General features: G+C 37.6%; 1 protein-coding gene across 3 annotated transcripts in view; it reads left to right on the top strand.

The window, feature by feature from the left end:
* Nucleotides 1–18,426, top strand: part of LOC311306097 (sorting nexin-29-like) — a 117,605-nt gene that overhangs the window by 37,891 nt on the left and 61,288 nt on the right. For all 3 annotated transcript variants that reach the window (XM_084434281.1, XM_084434282.1, XM_084434283.1), the window contains one exon: nucleotides 17,723–17,829. In XM_084434281.1, the coding sequence (XP_084290407.1) occupies nucleotides 17,723–17,829 (107 nt within the window). The remainder of the gene's footprint in view (nucleotides 1–17,722; nucleotides 17,830–18,426) is intronic.

The following is an 18,426-nucleotide window of genomic DNA, read 5'->3' as shown; positions in this document are numbered from 1 at the left end:
TATCAGTCAGATCTGTGTGTGGAAGAGCGGTTCTACAGAGGATTGAGCCTCAGAGAAACCCCAAACGAATGTCAAATAAAGAGTTTTATACGGCTGGATCATGCTGTGTGCCGGGTCTATTATGGCTCCTTGTTGGATGCACCAGGCAGCACTGTTGATGCAAATTTCCCCATTTGCTTTCTCCCTGGCTTTCTCGCTCTCTCTCCATTGTTGCAAGAAATAAAAACTAGAAAAATGGAGGCCACCACATGTAGTCTAATGCTCCATTTGAAAACCCTGTGGAGGCAGAATTTTAAAGCATGAAAGATATGCTCCCAACTTGAAGGTTAGGCATAGTAATTGTACTGCCTCCTTTAACCAAATTTTACACAGTTTTAGCCACATTTTACGGCGGACATTTTATGTATCCTTCACAGGGAATGGACTCCCAGAATGACCAGCTCAAGTGAAAAGATAAATCCAAGATGGCAGACAAGAAATGCCAGTATAAATAAACGTTTTATTTATTTACGAGTATCAATTTAAAATAAATCAGTGTAAATGAATGTGATATTTTGTGATAATTAAATGTAATTAAATTTAAATAAAACAATTCGTTTATATATATATATAAAAATATTTAAACATTTATTTTTGGTTTTGTTTGAATTGTGCTATCGTAGCTTAGCATCATGCTAACCTCAAACTCTATTTAAATCTTCTGTGAGTCAAGTCTTTAATGTGTAACATTGTTTGTAGGCACGCATGTATGAGGTTCCGTGACGGATGCTGCCTATGTAGGCTGTAGACAGCGAGGCAGCTCACTAGGTTGTAGAACAGGGCTTAAATGATTCAACCCTCCATGTCTTCTGGGCTAATGATGTGTCCGTAACTGTACTCTGACTTTGATGTTGAACAGCAACTGAAAAGGATGGTTGGGACACATCAAATTGATATACAAGCGTGCAATACGAGCCTTTTTCATGTCCTGTCAGACTGTGCACACACGATATGAGCTCTTTTGAAAGTTTTGCTTTAATGATAGTGTGCTCCCGATGTGATCTTTCGTGAACCCACGCTTCTGAGATCGTGATATGTTTAAAAAGAATTCCTTGTGTCATCCCCAAAGTTGAACTGCTATTACGGTTTTGCTAGTGTTGGATTAAAGCATGCAATTAGATAAACGCCTCGCTCCACCAAAATGTGAAATTGAAGAATCTTTTTCATTCCCATATCAAATATCCTTTTATTAAGCATTGGAAGTGAACAGGAAATCATGCAAATGAGGGAGGTTAAGAGTCTTGTCACTTGCAGAGGCTGCAAAGAGAGCAAAAGCAGCTGGGGTTTTTTCTCTCTCTCTTTTTTTTTTTCAGAAATATGGGTCAAAGGGAGAGTCATCAGTTCTGGGATAACCCGAGCTGAGAGAACACTACATTTGTCTCAGACGATGAATGGTAGTTATGCAGCTTGTTACAATAGATAAATCTGTATCTGTGTAGTGTGAACTGAGAACTTGCTGGATTTGTTTTGAAGTGGACCAACTAGTCCAACCAACTAGAACAACCAACTAGTCGATTGGCAAGGTCAACTAGTTTATCTAGATTAGCCAAAAGTTTGCACATTCTCAGAAAAGTACTTTTCTATTCAGTTAGTCTAGTTTTTTTTAACATAACATCCCATATGAAAGACTTTTGCCCTTGGTATGTGTGGTTTGCCCACCCTTACGTTTTTAAAGAAATACATTTTTTTTCATTTTAGCAAGGACGATGACTAAAAATGACAGTAATGACATTTATGATGTGTTTTGAACTTCGTTCATCAAAGATTCTTGACAAAATGTATCACAGTTTCCACAAAAATATTAAGCTGCGCAATTGTTTATTTTTTCGATAATAATATATGCTGATTTGATTCTCAGAACATTTCATAAGAATGATTTCTGAGGTATCATGCGACACTGAGGACTGGAGTAATGGCTGCTGAAAATTCAGCTTTGCCATCACAAAAGTAAATTATATTTCAAAATATATTCTAATAGAAAAAATGATTTTAAATTGTAATAGTAATAGTTCATAGGATTACTGTTTTTACTGTATTTTTTATCAAATAAATGGTGAGGCAGCCTTGGTGAGCATATGAGACTTCTAACGTTCACTTGAAGTTAATCTTAAAAAACACTAATTTATTAACACTGTTAAATGAATATCCATTTTTCATACTGTACATTGTAATGTTGTGAAACAATTGAAATAATTGATTTTAGTGTTTAGGGATTTATTTTTTATTTTATTTAATCAAAAATAAAATTTCAGCGCATGTATTATACACTCAAACTATTTGGATGTATCCCATATTCACTATGGTACAAGATTTTGGCATTCAAACTGTGTTGGATTCATTGCTTCATCAGCCCTCCTCGACTTATAATGCATTAATTTGTTTGAGCCTCTGACACGCTAAATTAATCTTAGTTCAGGAAATGGATCAGGGTGCTATTTAAAAATGAATAAACGTGCCGCGCTTTCGCCTCTCTGCGATGACAGCCACAGTTAATGAGTCAATGAAGGCCATTCTTCACTAGTGCAGCCAGAAAAGCGTTAATAATTTCATGTTTCGAATTCATTACACGGCGGATTGTATTTACTCGTCCCTGTTGGGCTCTGGAAGCGAAGCCGTTTTGTTGTTCGCGCCTCCGCTTTGGTGGAAAGGTGTAGATGAGTGTGCAGCCGTGTGTGGGTTATTGTGTTTACTTGGACTAATGCGGATCCCCGTTGTGTGTGAGAGAGCTTGGTCTTTATTAATCAGAGGTGGTGCGTTCACAGCAGAGTGGAGATGAGCGGGTCGCGTAGGTGGGGCCAGGTGGTCTTCGGCAAGGGGGATGACGTACCTGATCACCTGTTAATGAACGGTGTTAATGAACATTTTAATCATCGCCTGCAGGTTAAACAGGGACCTCATAACTCTCGGCTCAAGCCGTGTCCATTATTGCACCGGCGTTGTGCCTTAAAAATAGAGAGGCTGAGCAGGTGTACGCCAGATACCTCAGTGGGAGCACCTGGACAGCGATGGCTTCTATTGCCTGTGGTTATTTTTCATTTACTGTCAAGCCATCCTCTGACACTCCATAGATGCTCCCCTCTGGCGACAGAGCGGGTGTTCTGGCTCTTGGTTATGGTGGACCTCAAGATCTCCTCTGACAGTCAGAGTGTGACGGCGACACTAATTTGTGATTCTGGTCCTGCCGCGCTACCCGAGAGAGAGATACAGACAGGCGAGTAAAAGGGCAGGGGGTGGAAAACATTTGCCCATCATTACTCTGGCCGTTATCTCAGTGAGACTCGATCTTGAATAAAAAGCACAATGCAGGATAAGTGAATAAAGACATCAAAAACTCTTTTGTTTGCCATTTCTGTTGGATATGAGAAATATCAAATGGCAAACTAAACAAAAGCAGAACGAAACCGCGCTACTCGTTTGAGCTGTGCTGTGCAGTGCAGACCATTATTAGACCAATATTAGACAATATTAGCTCAGAACAGGTTACTCGATCACGCGACACCGTCACTACAACACAGGCTGGGAGATCCAGTGATAAAGCATTTAAATTTTTCACCGAATCAATAGCATCGTTGCAAGATCTAGAGAGAAATATCCAAATTCAGCGCAGAATTCTCTGTTAAAAACCATATATATCAGATCAAACAGAATGTAGAAACAGAAACATTGTGCCATGAACAAACAAATTATAGAAGTCTTTTCAGTCCACAAATCACCAACATTCACCATGGTTCCATATACCATGGATGTAGCAATGCTAACTCTAACCATGATATTGTGGTAGAATATTCATACAAACTTTTGAGGGTGAAATTCATGCACTTTTCAAGGGCTTTCAACACTACTTTTTCCAGCACTTCAAAGCTCTAAATATGATCACATTTAAATGTTAAATGTTTTGTGATGACCAAAAACATTATTTGTTCATCCTTCAAAGATTGTCCCCATTTGAAAACCTAAAAGTTTCAAGATGGCAAACAAACACTTTTGTTTAAAAATAAAAAATACTTGAAATTACCACTATAACCAGTAGATGGCGGCAGAGTAGCCAGTAAAATTTACAAAATATTGGTAATATACGGTTTCAAATATGTTTCTTCTTTGCATTGTTTGTGTGGGTTGAAGTCTTGCCCCCGGCATGTTCTCACTCTTATACCATCTAGTACGAACAAGCCCTTAAACTTGCCGTGCTTATGCCTTGGCTGTTTTCTCCCTGTAGCATCATTGACTTTGTGTTCGTCTTGTGCAATGACAGCTATACAGTGAGGGTGAAGTAAAGGGCAACATATTGTAGGCAGTACAAGGAACCAATTCAACAGTTGCTTTCTGGTGAGTAGCAGCTGCTTATCTGACATTATTCAGATGAAGCTGGACTTCAGAGGCCTATACCATGCTGAGGCCCTGCAGGAACGCTCTGCGCTCGAACAGACCTGCGCTCATCAGAGAAGCAGCTTGGCGCTTCTGCTCTTATCAAAGCGGGGCCGGACGTTCTGCTTGTCCCCAGGCCCTGCTTTTAAAAAAGCATGAGGAGATGAAGAGTAAAATAAAGCGCTGCTTGTACCTGGCCTATGCTAATGTGCCTCTCAGCGTGATGACTTAAGCTCTTCAACATGCATGATGGTTATCGTGGTTAATCGAACCGTTTCTTGTTAACCTAGCAGCCAGACTGAAGAGGTGATGGCTGCCGGCAAGTTTTTGCACTTGAGAAGCGTTTGGGAGCCAGAACTTTTGTGTTTGTTGTCTTCTTCTGCGTAACTAATTGTAGATTAATAAGCTTGACAGTTTTGTTGCATTATAGCCGTGTCAAACTGCAGACAAAATTAAAAAAGTGATTTGTGTGCCACCATAGTTTTAATTTTAAATTAAAGTTAAAGTCAGTGTGAATTGCTGTTCGCAATCTAGTTTTCAGAGAAAAACAAGATATTCAATAAAAGAAAAAGTGGGTTGATTTGATCTATCAGGAATTGCCAGGAGGAGGAGTTTCAAAGGAAGAAGGAATGACATTTTGAATAAAGATTATGAAGACTTTCTTTGGAATAACATTTACTGATGAATTGTGAACAATAAAGCCACAAACAGAAAGTACATGGGGGCAAATTTTATTACATGCAGATCTTCCTGGGTCAGCATATCCTTATTTTGTTATATTTGTTATTTTTTCATTTTTAGCTTGATCAGTTCCACCATTTGCTTATTATTGATTGGGAACACAATAAGATTCAATTCATTACCATTTGTTAATGCATTATGTATCATGGACTAAACAACTTTTTACAGCATTTATCGATCTAGGTTAATGTTTATATTTATAAACATACTCTTCTTTGTTAATTCGGTTTGTTCATAATACATTAATGTTAATTTATACTACTTGAAATGTTAAATTTGCATTATTGTATTAAATTAAGATTAACCTAGATTAATACTTTAAAAGAATTGTTATTCATTGCAAGTTTGTGAGACCTATTGCATCAATGTTAACACATTTAACCTTCTTGTAATTGTAAGTGTTACCAGTTACTTAAACAATTATTCAGTGCACTTTTATTTAGTGTATTTTGTAACTATACTTCGCTATACTTATAATTTAGCAAATTAATAATGTTTGAAACCAATTTTTTTATTGTAACAATGTCGGTAGCGTATGTAAATGAACAATGTTTACTCGTTCTGTGTTCTGTGAACAAGAAATTCACGTTTAATAGTCCAGACTTTTGACAGTTCCAAGTCTTTCGTGAAAACTACAGATTATACTTTCGCATTTTTGTATCCCCACCCACAGACAGTCGGATCAACAGAGGGTTATTAACAGAACCTGTTTGCAATGGCGTTTTGCTTCGGGAGGCATAAAACAGTGTTTGTAGTCATCCAGTTTGAAATGTTGACTTTTGTTGAGGTTTTTCAGATTTCCCGTCGCAGTGTTCTCTCCATATTTACAATTCTTTGCTGCCTTTAGCCCTCTGCCGACAACGCACTGGATCTTTCACTGGAAACCAAAAGTAACTCACTCCCGCTAAACGTTTATTCTTTAAATTCTTGCACTTGGGAGCAATACATTTCCACACCATTATAACTAAATTTGCTAAGTAGTATTTCCTACTAAAGCAAGGCAGTACTTGACTCTGGTCAAGCGGGTCCATAGTAAACTGGTGGGAGTGGCCTTGGACGGCAACATGCCCAGTGCGTTATGGGTGTTGAATTTTCTAACCTATTTGGCAAAAGGGAAGACGACAGCCCTTTGCTCTGTTTTCTCTAGTCAGGCAGCACTGATTAAAAAAACAAACACTACTACTATTCTACTGCATAGGCTGCCAAGTTTTAATGTAAGCCCATTTTGCAAGTGGTGAATAGAATGATTCCTCTTTGGCCTTGTCCATAACATGAAGTTTTACTCTTACCCTCATATTTTAGGCTGCATAATGGTGTCTGTGCATTAATTATGCAAACAGACATTTTGACATGGTTTTTCATGCACATTTTGATGCAGCTAACCCCATGACCTGTAAGCATTTGAGGATTTTAGTGCTTGCTTTCTGCTGACAACTGGAAATCTTTTATGCAGAGTACCACAATAGATGCGAGAAGGTAAAATGTATTCCTCCCTTCTTTCATGCAGCAAACTGTTTGAGCTGATTTACATTATTCCTTGCATCTCTGAGTTCATCAATGTGACATCTGATATAAATTTAGCCAAAACCAGGAACTATTGGACCATCTGTTTGCTCCAGCTGAGCTCGTCTCATAAACGTCTCAAACAGCAGCTGCCATCACAGAGAAAAGGAATTGTTCCAGCATCATTAGACCTACAGGCTTTTCAAATATGACTGTATTATTTCTGGTTTGTTCTATTCTCCTTGTGCTAATTTTTGAACTATAATGAGTTTTCAAGGGGAAATATTCATGGGCTGCCAAATCAGATGAACATGTAGGACAGCTTGTGTATTGAAATGCTTGAGGTCAGTTTGGTTCAGACTTATCGCGTTGTGCCGAGGAGAATTTAAGATGACTAATCACACCGAGCTCATGTTAGACAGGTTTATCAGAAATACGTGCCATATGACTGTGAGGGTACAGCCATCTAAAGTATGCATCACAATGCTCAATCTTATTAACACTTTGCCACTGGTGAGTTAATATCTAATGGCAGTTTAATCTGAACAGTAATTAGGTGCCCGGCTGATTAAATCGGATATGCATGTTGAAGCTTATTTGTGTATTTGCATGAATGCCAGGGGAGGAGATTGCCTCAATTTCCTGCAAGAGAATGTCCTTCCTCAGCCTTGAACAGCTTCTTAGTAAAGTCTGATGTCCTTTATCATTACAGCAGTTCACTGTGCAGGTTCTTGCATTTGAATATGAATTTAGAGAACTGATTTATTTTCAGTTCACCTTCTGTGAAGCTGATTTTTTTGGAAATTAAATATTTATTAATTTGTTATTTATATTTTAATGCAAATAATGATTTTGGAGCATGATAGACACTCCAATGGTTACTCTATAGGGAATAAAAGCAATTCTTTTTTCTATTGGCCATCGGCCAATTGTTTTAAAATGGCTGATGATCAGGGCTGATTATATCCTGTCAACACAAAGGGGACGGGAAAACGTGTCAGACTGCAACTTATACTGTGGAACAGAAAATGTCTCTTGTGTTAAATTTAGGGCTTTCTAAGTTAATGCAACAATAACACCCTAACATTTAAAAAAATAGTGACGTTAAACAGGCTATTGCCAGGTCTGCGTTTTTTCCATGCTCCAAACATTATTTGTAGCGCACCTCCCATCCATTAATCGCAAAGAGCTTTGTTACTTCTGATAAGAAACAAAGTCTCAGCTTTCAAATTCGGTTCATTTTATCACATAATTGAAACAATAAATATGACGGGACAGATCGTTTTAGCACATCAGTTCAGTGTGAGTCATCACTTCCTTTTTAATACAAGTGATAACATGAAAAACATGCATGAACATCAGAAGATATGTGGAAAGATACAGTACAATTTACCGGAATGTATCATGTCTCATGTAATTGCTCAATCAGTCTTTAAAACCACAGAAAGATGTGGCTAAAGCAGCTTGTGAACAATATGTAACGTTGCAATTGCCTCAGGAAAGTTATCCAATGTACAGTTTGTTCGTTTTCTATAAAAACACTTAGAGAGGAGCTTATTTACTGAATAAAATTGTCATGAAGACAAGTGTTTATATGCAACTGAGTTTACATTTCAGTTTTTTTCCTTAAGAAAATCGGATATCTGTATTGGGATCGTCAGATATCATTGCTATTGATAGAGTAATCTGCTATCGGAATCTACGAAGAAATGTAGTATCGGTGCATCTCGAGTTACTCTCATATGACTCTTTTATACAGTTTTAAGTAAATAATGAAAGAATTTTCATTTTCGGGTGAACTATCCCTTTAATTGTTTTTTGTTGTAGACAATCTGCAGTCACATCAAAAACATATTGTGCACATGACTTATGAAGTCGGCTCGTAATTTCTACAGCCATACGTTTTCTCTTGATGATATTTCTGGATTCTGGCCTCAGGATATGGAGATTTATCACATAAAGATGCTCTGAGAAAGAGCAGCTATGCATTTACTGCTCATCCTAGTGTGGATGGATTGTAATCTGCCCACAGGGAGAGAGTGATTCTCAGTGAAATTGCACAGAATAACATCTTTCACAGGGGTTTCTTTGTGGTAACCTTGCGGTCCTTTATTCGTAATGATTTTAAGATGGAAACTCACTCTGCCATCTGCTGTCAGGAAATGTTTTTAATGGATAGTGGAAGGTGTTCTCTGACTCATGCCTTCATTATTTTTCAACAATAGGAAAATAATTCGCTGACAAGACAAGGGAATTTTTGTTTGACATGTTTTGTTTTTATTAGTTACATTAATATTCTAACTAAGGCTGGGTGAAAATAATAACTACATGACACCTTTGATTGAACATGATTATGAAATTTAAATTGCAAGTTGCTCGGAAATTAGACGTGGGGTGGATGCTTGTGCGGCGAGTATTTGAGACCAGATTAGGTTAGTGAAGGTGTAATTTTTAATATGCTGGTATGTTCAGGTTCAGGTAAGATGAGAACGCCCACAGCATCGTATATGACTGTTGGAAAGGAAAAATACTTGTAAATTCCTTGATTGGTTGGTCACTGTGAATTACACGCTGACTGTCATTTGCTCCAGGGTAGACACCAGACATTCAGTAATTACAGCACTTCCTTTAATGGGGGATGATCACAATGTTTATGAGATTGCTCACTAAACAGGGGAGAGTGGGGAATTTATTTAAAAAGTACTTTGGTACTATCATCAAGGGAGAAGGAGGATAGAGATAAAACCTGTCTGATAAAAATTATTAGCATTTATAATGCAAGACCATAGAAATATGACTTTAAAAAAAAGTGGTCCAGGGACACGACATGCCATATTGAGCCATTAGGGAATATGTTCATGTTTTATATTTCAAATAAATAATACAAACATAAATTAGTTATTTAATAATGCGCATTATTATATGGACCGGGTGAACAAGCACATTATTATTCAACATGCAGTATTAACCGTCAGTGCTGCAGGGAAATATAAGATGTTGCTGCTGCTTTCTTGAAGTTCCCCAAACTTTAAGGCTGAAGGAGCTTCTTCAGTGTATATATAACTTTTTTGGGGGGGGATCCTTGATCGTTTTCTTGGAACGACGGGTTTCTTTTTGTCAGAGCTCCCTCGGATTCTTTGAAGAAATGTTGGCCCCACTTCAAAATGTAATAGTACTTCCTGCATTTGGAGGCAAAGCTTACTGTTAGTTTAGCCACAACTACTGGCACATTTTACCCAGCAAGATATCATTCTGGAGAGAAAGGTTTCATTTAATAATTCATGTTTTTTTTTTTTTTTGTCAAAATTCATGTATTATGCATTTTATTATCCATTTGAAATAATTTATACTATCCTGTTCAGGGTAATTTTTGTTTTAAAGAAATGATCACACTTATTCGGCAAGGATGCATTGAATAGATCAAAAGTCACAGTAGGAGTGGGCGATATGACCAAATTCTTATTTCATAATAAGAGAAATTTGGTTTCACGATAACAATACATACCACGATATAGTTATTTTGTGTTGTTTTATCTAATTTCTGGTATTAAAAATAAGAAAAAATTTGCAAAAATATGAATATGAAAATATGAATTCAACAAATTTCCACAAAAATATTAAGCGGCACAACAACACTGATACATGGAAAATAATAAGAAATGTTTCTTGAGCACCAAATCAGCATATTAGAATGATTCTGAAAACTGAAGTCATGTGACTGAAGACTGGAGTAATGATGCCGAAAATTCCAGCTTAAGGAATACATTACATAAAATATATTCAAATAGAAACTGTTAGATCTGTTAGATTACTGTTTTTACTGTATTTTTAATCAAATAAATGCAGGCTTTGGTGATCATAAGATGCTAGAAACTTTTAAACACTTATGTATGTATTTATTGAATTGTTTTCTTCTTATTATTATTATTTAGGTTAATGGGCTGACACAGCTTACCCCACTCATTTTGATAAACTGCACTGATTGGTTTAATCAGAGCAGTGATCGATTAGCACACGTTGTAAATTCCTCAAAAAGGTGCTGCTTCTAATGTGCACAGCTGAATTGGACGCGTGTGAGTTGATTAGTTTATCTCATAACCAGTAGCCAGCCGCCTCTGAATCCTCTGGGGACTGAAGGTGTAGCTGTCCTCTGCTCATCGGATATTACTGTTGGTCAGAGGTGGTGCACCTCTCCAGCCTCTCCAGCAGGATTCATTTCAGCTCCCTCCAGAGGAACGTGCTCTCTGTCCCTGCTGATGAATGCTGGGAGTGTGAGGAGACTATCGTACCCGGTGTCAGGCAGCTAGCTCTCATAATAGAGCGTGATAGCATCAGACTAGCACTGGGCCGCTCTGCACTCTTTCCCAAACCTCAAAATAGGAAATGTCTAAATTACACTTGCTAATAGCATGCAGAGACGCCGATTCTTCTTTTTTGCCCTCCCGCCGCTTGGTTTTTAATTTTCTCTCTATCAGGAACAGAGCACATCTCATTTGATATGAAATAAAAGGCTTTCTCTTATCAGCTATTTGAAAAGAAGAGTTGTAGGGGGCAGGAGAGGACTTTTGGAGGCAGACACCCTGCAGACACCCAGCCGCCTGTCTTTTTATAAACAGTGGGTTATCAGCGCATAATGTACACCCCCTCGCATTTAACTTGCTATCACTGAATGATTAAAGGGTGGCCATTAATATACTAATCAAATGAGTAAGCTTCAGTTATTGTGTAATGCAGCAGTTTTCCATTTTTTTTTTTACTTAAAGGCCCCCCATTTTCCAAAACAATATACACAGTTCCCCCATACTGGGATGTTTCCTTTACTGATCCTTTACTGATATTGCCTCTGCTGTAATTTGGAAAACGTTTATCAAAAAGAACTGGGCATTCTGATGGTTTTACGTTAATAATATATGAATAATATTGTATGAATATATTTTATCATTATATGATTCATTTTGTGATTCCACAATTTTCAAGATTCCAGATTCAGAATATTCCAGATTCTCTACATATTCTTCAGTAAAAAAGGTCGTTATTGAGAGGAAAAAAGAAATTGATTGACATTTACATCTTTTTTTTTTTTTTTACATGGTTTTCCGCTTCGTGGCTGAGTTGCTGCTGTTCCTAAACGCTTCCACTTTCCAATGATATCACTTACAGTTGACCGTGGAATATCTAGCAGGGATGCAATTTCTGGCTTATTTCAAAGATGGCATCCTATCACAGTACCACGCTTGAATTCACTGAGCTCTTCAGAACAACCTATTTTTTTTCGCAGATGTTTGTAAATGCAGACTGCATTGATACCTGTAGCAATGGGATTGAAACACCTGAATTCAATAATTAAGATGTGTGTCCCAATACTTGTCCATATAGTAGATACAGTGCATTGCAAAAGTATTTGTACCCCTTTTTTCCACATTTTGTTATGTTTGTTCCTTATGTTAAACTACTTTAAAATACTCTTTTCACATCAGTCTACACTCCATACACCATAATGATAAAGCAGAAAACTGAAAAATCCCAGATAATTGGAGTGATGTTTGTCATTTTGTAAGTTTCTCCCATCTTCATAAATGATCAACTAAAGTGACCATCAGCTTCTTGGTCACCACTCTCTAACCTAGGCCCTTCTCTTTCGATTGCTCAGTTTGACCTGGAGGCCAGCTCCTGGAAGAGTCCTGGGGCCGGTTTCACAAAGATAGACTTTGACTGTGGCTTAGATATAGTAGATAGTCAGACTTCAGATAGACATCTAAATCAGACCGTTGCACAAAGCACTTAAGGCTCTGGCTATCTTAAGTAGGACTACACTGCAATGCATTCTGTGTAAAATAAGACACTTTTCAAAACAGACAACATGGCGGATCGAGTAAGCGCATTCAACCGCGCAGTTTACCCCAGCGGAAAATATGTGTTTGTTGGAGGAGTATAACAGTTACAAGGACATTTTACTTAGGAAATTTAGCGGAGAATGTAGTAACAAGAAGAAATGTTTAATTTGGAAAAAGATTGCTACGACAGTTAACAGCGTTAATCCGATCGTTGAGCGGAGCGCTAAAGACGTACAGAAAAGATAAATCCAAAATCCTGCTGCGCCACAGAAGCGCCATTTATATTTTTGTCTCATATTTGTCTCAAATCGTCGTTAATGTATATACTGACTTCACCCTGTTCTGCAATATACATTTAGTTTCACATTCATTTACAGAAATCAGCTGCGTGGATGAAAACTGCTGATGTTATCGGATTTTCAGGTGATATTCTCAATTCATTCAGTTAACGGACGCTCTGAGGTAAAGCGTTCAGACTGCAGACTTTAGTTTGCAACGATTGTATTTAATTGTACAGTACAATCATAACATAGTACAGACATTATATTAACTCCATAATGTCCTTAAACATAACAATTTTGCTGGCCATAAACTGAGAAAGTGCGCGTCCGGTGTGCGATACCTCGAGGCGACCCCCTTTAGACCTAAGTTAGCCTGGGGGTAAGGTGTCAAATTTTTTGGGTCTAAATTAAGTCAGTCTTTATTTTTGTGAAACAGTCTAACTTGCATTAGACTAGTCTATGAGCAAATTTTTGACTTCTCTAACACTATAGACCGGTCTAAAATAGCTTTGTGAAACCGGCCCCTGGTTGTTCCAAACTTCTTCCATTAAGTATTATGGAGGCTACTTGCTTCTATGAACCTTCAATGCAGCAGTATTTTTTTTTTTGTAGTCTTCCCCAGATCTGTGTATTGAGACAATCCTGTCTCTGAGCTCTACCGGCAGTTCCTTTGACCTCATGGATTGGTTTTTGCTCTAATATGCATTTTCAGCTGTTAGACCTTTTATTGAGAGGTGTTTGCCTTTCCAAATCATACCCATTCAATTGAATTTGCCACAGGTTACTGTAACTCCACTCAAATTGTAGTAACATCTACAAGCGAAATTGAATACTTATGTTTTTTATTTTTAATAAATTTGCAAAGCTGTCACACATCAGTTTTTTGCTTTGTCATTATGGTGTATGGAGTGTAGGTTGGTGTGAAGAAAAAAGTAATTTAAAGTAGTTTAACAAGGCAGCAACATGGGAAAATGAAGAGGTACAAATACTTTCTGAAGGCACTGTATATATTTATATTAATATATTTAAAATAAAAACACATACCAAACAAACATTGAATATTTTTATGTGCCCCTTAACCGACATCATAGAACCATGAACATGCAAATGTGTCGTTAAATCATTGAAATATTGATTTAAAGTCTCAGGGGTGCTCCAAGTAAATATTTTACATCTGATCTTAGAGGTTTAACTGATCAAATAATTGGGAATCTTTGCTGTATTATCAGATCAAAAGCACGCACATCCAAAGCAATATGTTGCTCAAATTGGGTGCTCGACAAGAAAATTTATAAAAAAGGAAAAAAAGTCAGCACACCATGGCTCCAAAAATGTGAAAGATTTAATAATAGACTCACACAGACTCAGGGTGGTAAAGTTTCGAGCACGTAGGCTCTTCGTCAGACCAATCTTTGCTGTATTACAACTAAACCATGATGAGAATGACTCCTAGAAGACTGTAAGCATCGTCTCACTTTCTCTTCTTGTCATCAGTCCTTGGGGCTGACAGACTTAGTGTAGGACTTCCCCCACCACATTGAAAAACTTGCCTAATGTTGCCTCGTGAGACTGCTCGAATGATGCTTTTTCCCCATTGTTTTTTAGTGGCTGGTTGTTGAAATAATTGATTTGACCTACTTTAACATTTGTCATTAGTCATCTGCAAGTTTATCAGCCGCGGTGCATTTAATTACGGCGAAGAGGCAAATTAATCGTCTGTAGGCTCTGGTCCCTCTCATGGGGAGGGGGATTTCCCTTTACCGCTGTCAGGACTATTACCATAATAACGAAAAAGCAATTAGATTGACTTTTAGAAATGGCAGTCAATTATACTGACTGGAACTAGATTGTCGAGTGTCCGATAAAGTAGCTTTCCGCTAATAAAAACAAGCATCCCCACCACCCCTCTCACTTAAGCAATACAGGATGAGTTAAATAACCCAAAGGCACCGGTTTAAGGACACACTGCCTACCTCGAGACTTCTTTAAAGGCTAGACAGTGTTTGTGCCGACTCTGGCCATCAATGAATATGTCATTCATGGCTTATATTAGGGCTATTAAAGTGTAGGGGAGGATGATTTGAATCCTCATTATGGCTTCTAGCTTGTGATGTTTTCAGAATTTCAAGATTAATGAGCCACAACAAGGCTGGTTCCATGTTTTCAGTGCAGACGACATTATCAGGCCAAGTTTCTTAAGCTAATAGCTTTGATCTTAATGTGAATAATGAGGGCTTTTATTTCTAACACGCACTAGACAAGTAATCTCTTTTAAATTTATACTAAAAGAACAGTACAAGTGTATCTAAAGTGAAGTGGGAAATCGAGGGTGATAATATCAAGTCTTCTTCCTAATGTTTTAGAAGATTTTTACTTGGGCTGTATGCTTCAGAATAGCAAAACTGATATTTGTTCTGTTTGATGTACTCCATTACACATGCTTATTCAGAGATTTATAAATGGTCATGTTTATGCAAATGATCAAGCTTTTTTTAAGCTCAATTTGGAAATAAATTTTTTTTTAACCCAAAATGTGTTTGTTTTTGTTTGTTGATTGCATATTTTCTATTACCAATCCAGAAAAGCATGAGGATTCTTACAAGGAGTATTAAGAGCAGGCGCGCTCAACTCTTTCTTCAAAATAGTTTATGGGTGCGAGTAATAAAAATCGTTTATCAAAAGTAAAGATGAAAACAAGGAACAAGGTTTTTTTGTCTTACAAGGAAGCCATTGGCAGAAAATAAGCTAAATCAGGCCTGATTATTTTAACCGTAGTGCTAAAAAAAGGGATTCCTTGATCAAACACTGGCCGCTTTCCATCTCCTTATGATTCATTGTAGGGCATAACATTACCATATTGCTCAGTAATCTCTTTCAGTTTCTTAAATTAAAATTTAAATACAAAATTGTTGATGTTGGATATAAATGATTTATATCCATGAATATGTACATACACACACGCACAAAAGTGTATAAATGTATATGAATATATGAAAATATATTTTTTTTAAGGACTTCATACTATTATTCAGCAAGGAAGCATTAAATTGATCAAAATTGATCTGACAGTAAAGACATTTATAATGTCACAAAAGTTTTCCCGCCCCCCCAATTTTACCCATTGTTCATAATTAACCAGCACAAATTGAAATTATAACAATTGGTAAATCCGATAAATGACAGAGCAATTCATCACATCAAATATACTCTTTAATGATTTATTTCAAAATTACAAATATACAAAAATATAACAAATTGCTCCAAACAGTTTGGAAAAACAAATCTTTTTGCATTTTGAATGTGTCTAGTTGAAATGGTATAATGATTTGTGTGGTGGGACATTGTGAACAAATTAGAGTATTAAGGTGTGTGTGTGTGTGTGTGTGTGTACAGCCAAACTGAGCCAAAGCTTCTGGCCTGGTTGCAAAGTAGTTGTAGAGTTTTTGACTGCATCAATAATAATGTATACGATGGGCTATATATTAAATGTTCTAGCCTAAAAATGTTAGACGAGCTTTCTACCAACTTACCTTCTCCATCACGACATGTTCGCGTGATGTTGTTGGTTACCTAGTAACGAACGTATGGTGGCTGAGAATGTTCCGTCAACTTCCGTGTGTTCGCGCATCTATGTTGCCTAGTAACGAACGCAATCTGGCCGAGATTGCTTCACTTTGTGTGCCTACGCCTCGTATACAACGTTATATATAAAGCTTGCAGGACAACTTGGTTGGCATCGCCTTTTCAGCGTGAGAAATACACGGTGTGGCGTGTGAGCGTGTGAACTGGTTGAATTGCGCGTGTCTCATGGCCAATGCGTGAGACTTGAGAACCCTGCATAAGCCAACATTAGTAATAATAAAAAATCATTCTCGAGCACCAAATCAGCATATCAGAATGATTTCTGAAGGATCATGTGACACTGAAGACTGAAGTAATGATGCTGAAAATTCAGCTTTGCCACCACAGGAATAAATTACATTTAAAAATATATTTAAACAGAAAACATTTATTTTAAATTGTAATAAGAATCCACAATATTACTGTTTACAGTGGCACCACCTCCTCATCTCTATCATTTTTACCCCAGCAGATCCGTACCCTCTGGAGCCTTTGTGTGCGTATCTCCACCATTCTGATGATCCAGCCAGCCTTTATCAGGCGGTTGGTGTTAAGATGTGTTCACACTAGGCTTTCAGCATGCAAAATTGCTTCTGACCCGACTAAGAACATCGGTGACAGTCAATTTGTGACTTTTACATCCTCTATTGGTCAAATATCTTTTTGCTTTTCAAAAAAGATTACTTTTGCATCTAATTTTTTTTTCTGGTTTGGAAATATCCGGATTTTCTTTCTCCTTTGAGAATTAAGAAATGAGAGAGCCTAACAGCTGTTCTGTTGAAACTCGGCCAGGTCGGGGGTTGCGTTTTTGTTTTTATTGCTTTCCTCGTCTCTGCTGTCCTGTGGGGCCTCAAGCAACATTTGTGTTGTGAAAGTTGCAGATTTTAATTGAGTTTTCAATTGGTGAAAGATTCTGTTTTGCTGCTTATGAACTCAACAGATCTCAGCCTTCACAGGCGGCTCCGCTGAAACTAGATTACACTGGATTTAAAGGCTACAGCTCCGCGGCACTGGAAGAAGCCCAAGTTTGTTGTTGTGAACAACCAGCATCTTAGATTTTATTGTTTTTCACAAACTTTTACAAGACATAATCATATAAAGGAAATAACTGAATCTTTATATCTTGCCGTAAAGCTGAAGTGAGAAATTTCAACCAAAAATAGTTGTTTCCAGACATCTTATACTGCAACATCTAACACTCGTCTTCCATTGTTTATCAAACAGTTAGTCCCGCCCCAAACTCACGCCATTGGTTGTGCTGGAAGACGACCATTTATTTATTTACTTTTTTTTTTCATTTGATTGCACCTCCTAATGTGTGTTACATTTTGTTCCTAGCATTGACCATTCAAAGGAATTGTGATGGTCCCCCTCCAGTCCCCCAAAACCGGTCTGTGGCGGATACAGAGGAACTGGCTGCCACCTATGAGCGTAAACTCATTGAGGTGAGTACTAAAGCTTCATTAGCAAGCAACACTTGTCCTTTCCTGCTGTAACCTCAGTGTCATGTAATGTAAACCAACACTTACCACTTCAAATTTCAGCAAACTGGTTCAATAATCAGGGCTCGTCAAAAAGGACTACGCGATGGCACGGGGCTTGTGTGAGCGACGCTCGGGACAGTTGATGTCAGAACGTTATCGTCACGGAAGTTTATAATTTGCATGTGTTTTCAAGCCCTTGCCAGTTTAAATATAAATTTAAATATAATAATATTACGCTCAAGAAGACGCGAAAGTGAACTCGATTCAGTACTCGGGCGCTGGGTAAGAAGTGTGCGCGCCCAGAAAGCCTCTTCTCAGACAGCACGCAAATTCTGAGTCTTTTGGCACTTGAAGGGACAAATTTATACAAAATTGTGTCAGAATACCCGTCTCGGAGAGTATCTTCGTAAACACAGTCGGTTATGTCTAAAGTGAACGTAAACAGTCGAGAAATAAAATGCACGTTTAACACTATATTCAATCCGGGCATTAGGTCTTTAAAGTGACAGCAGCCTAATATAACTGCTGCTGTCAAACAACAAAGGACAAAGAAAAAGA

This window comes from Rutilus rutilus (assembly GCF_951802725.1).
Source record: "Rutilus rutilus genome assembly, chromosome: 16".
NCBI lineage: Eukaryota > Metazoa > Chordata > Actinopteri > Cypriniformes > Leuciscidae > Rutilus > Rutilus rutilus.
Note: the sequence above shows the minus strand (reverse complement) of the source record. Positions and strands in the feature narration are given on the sequence as shown.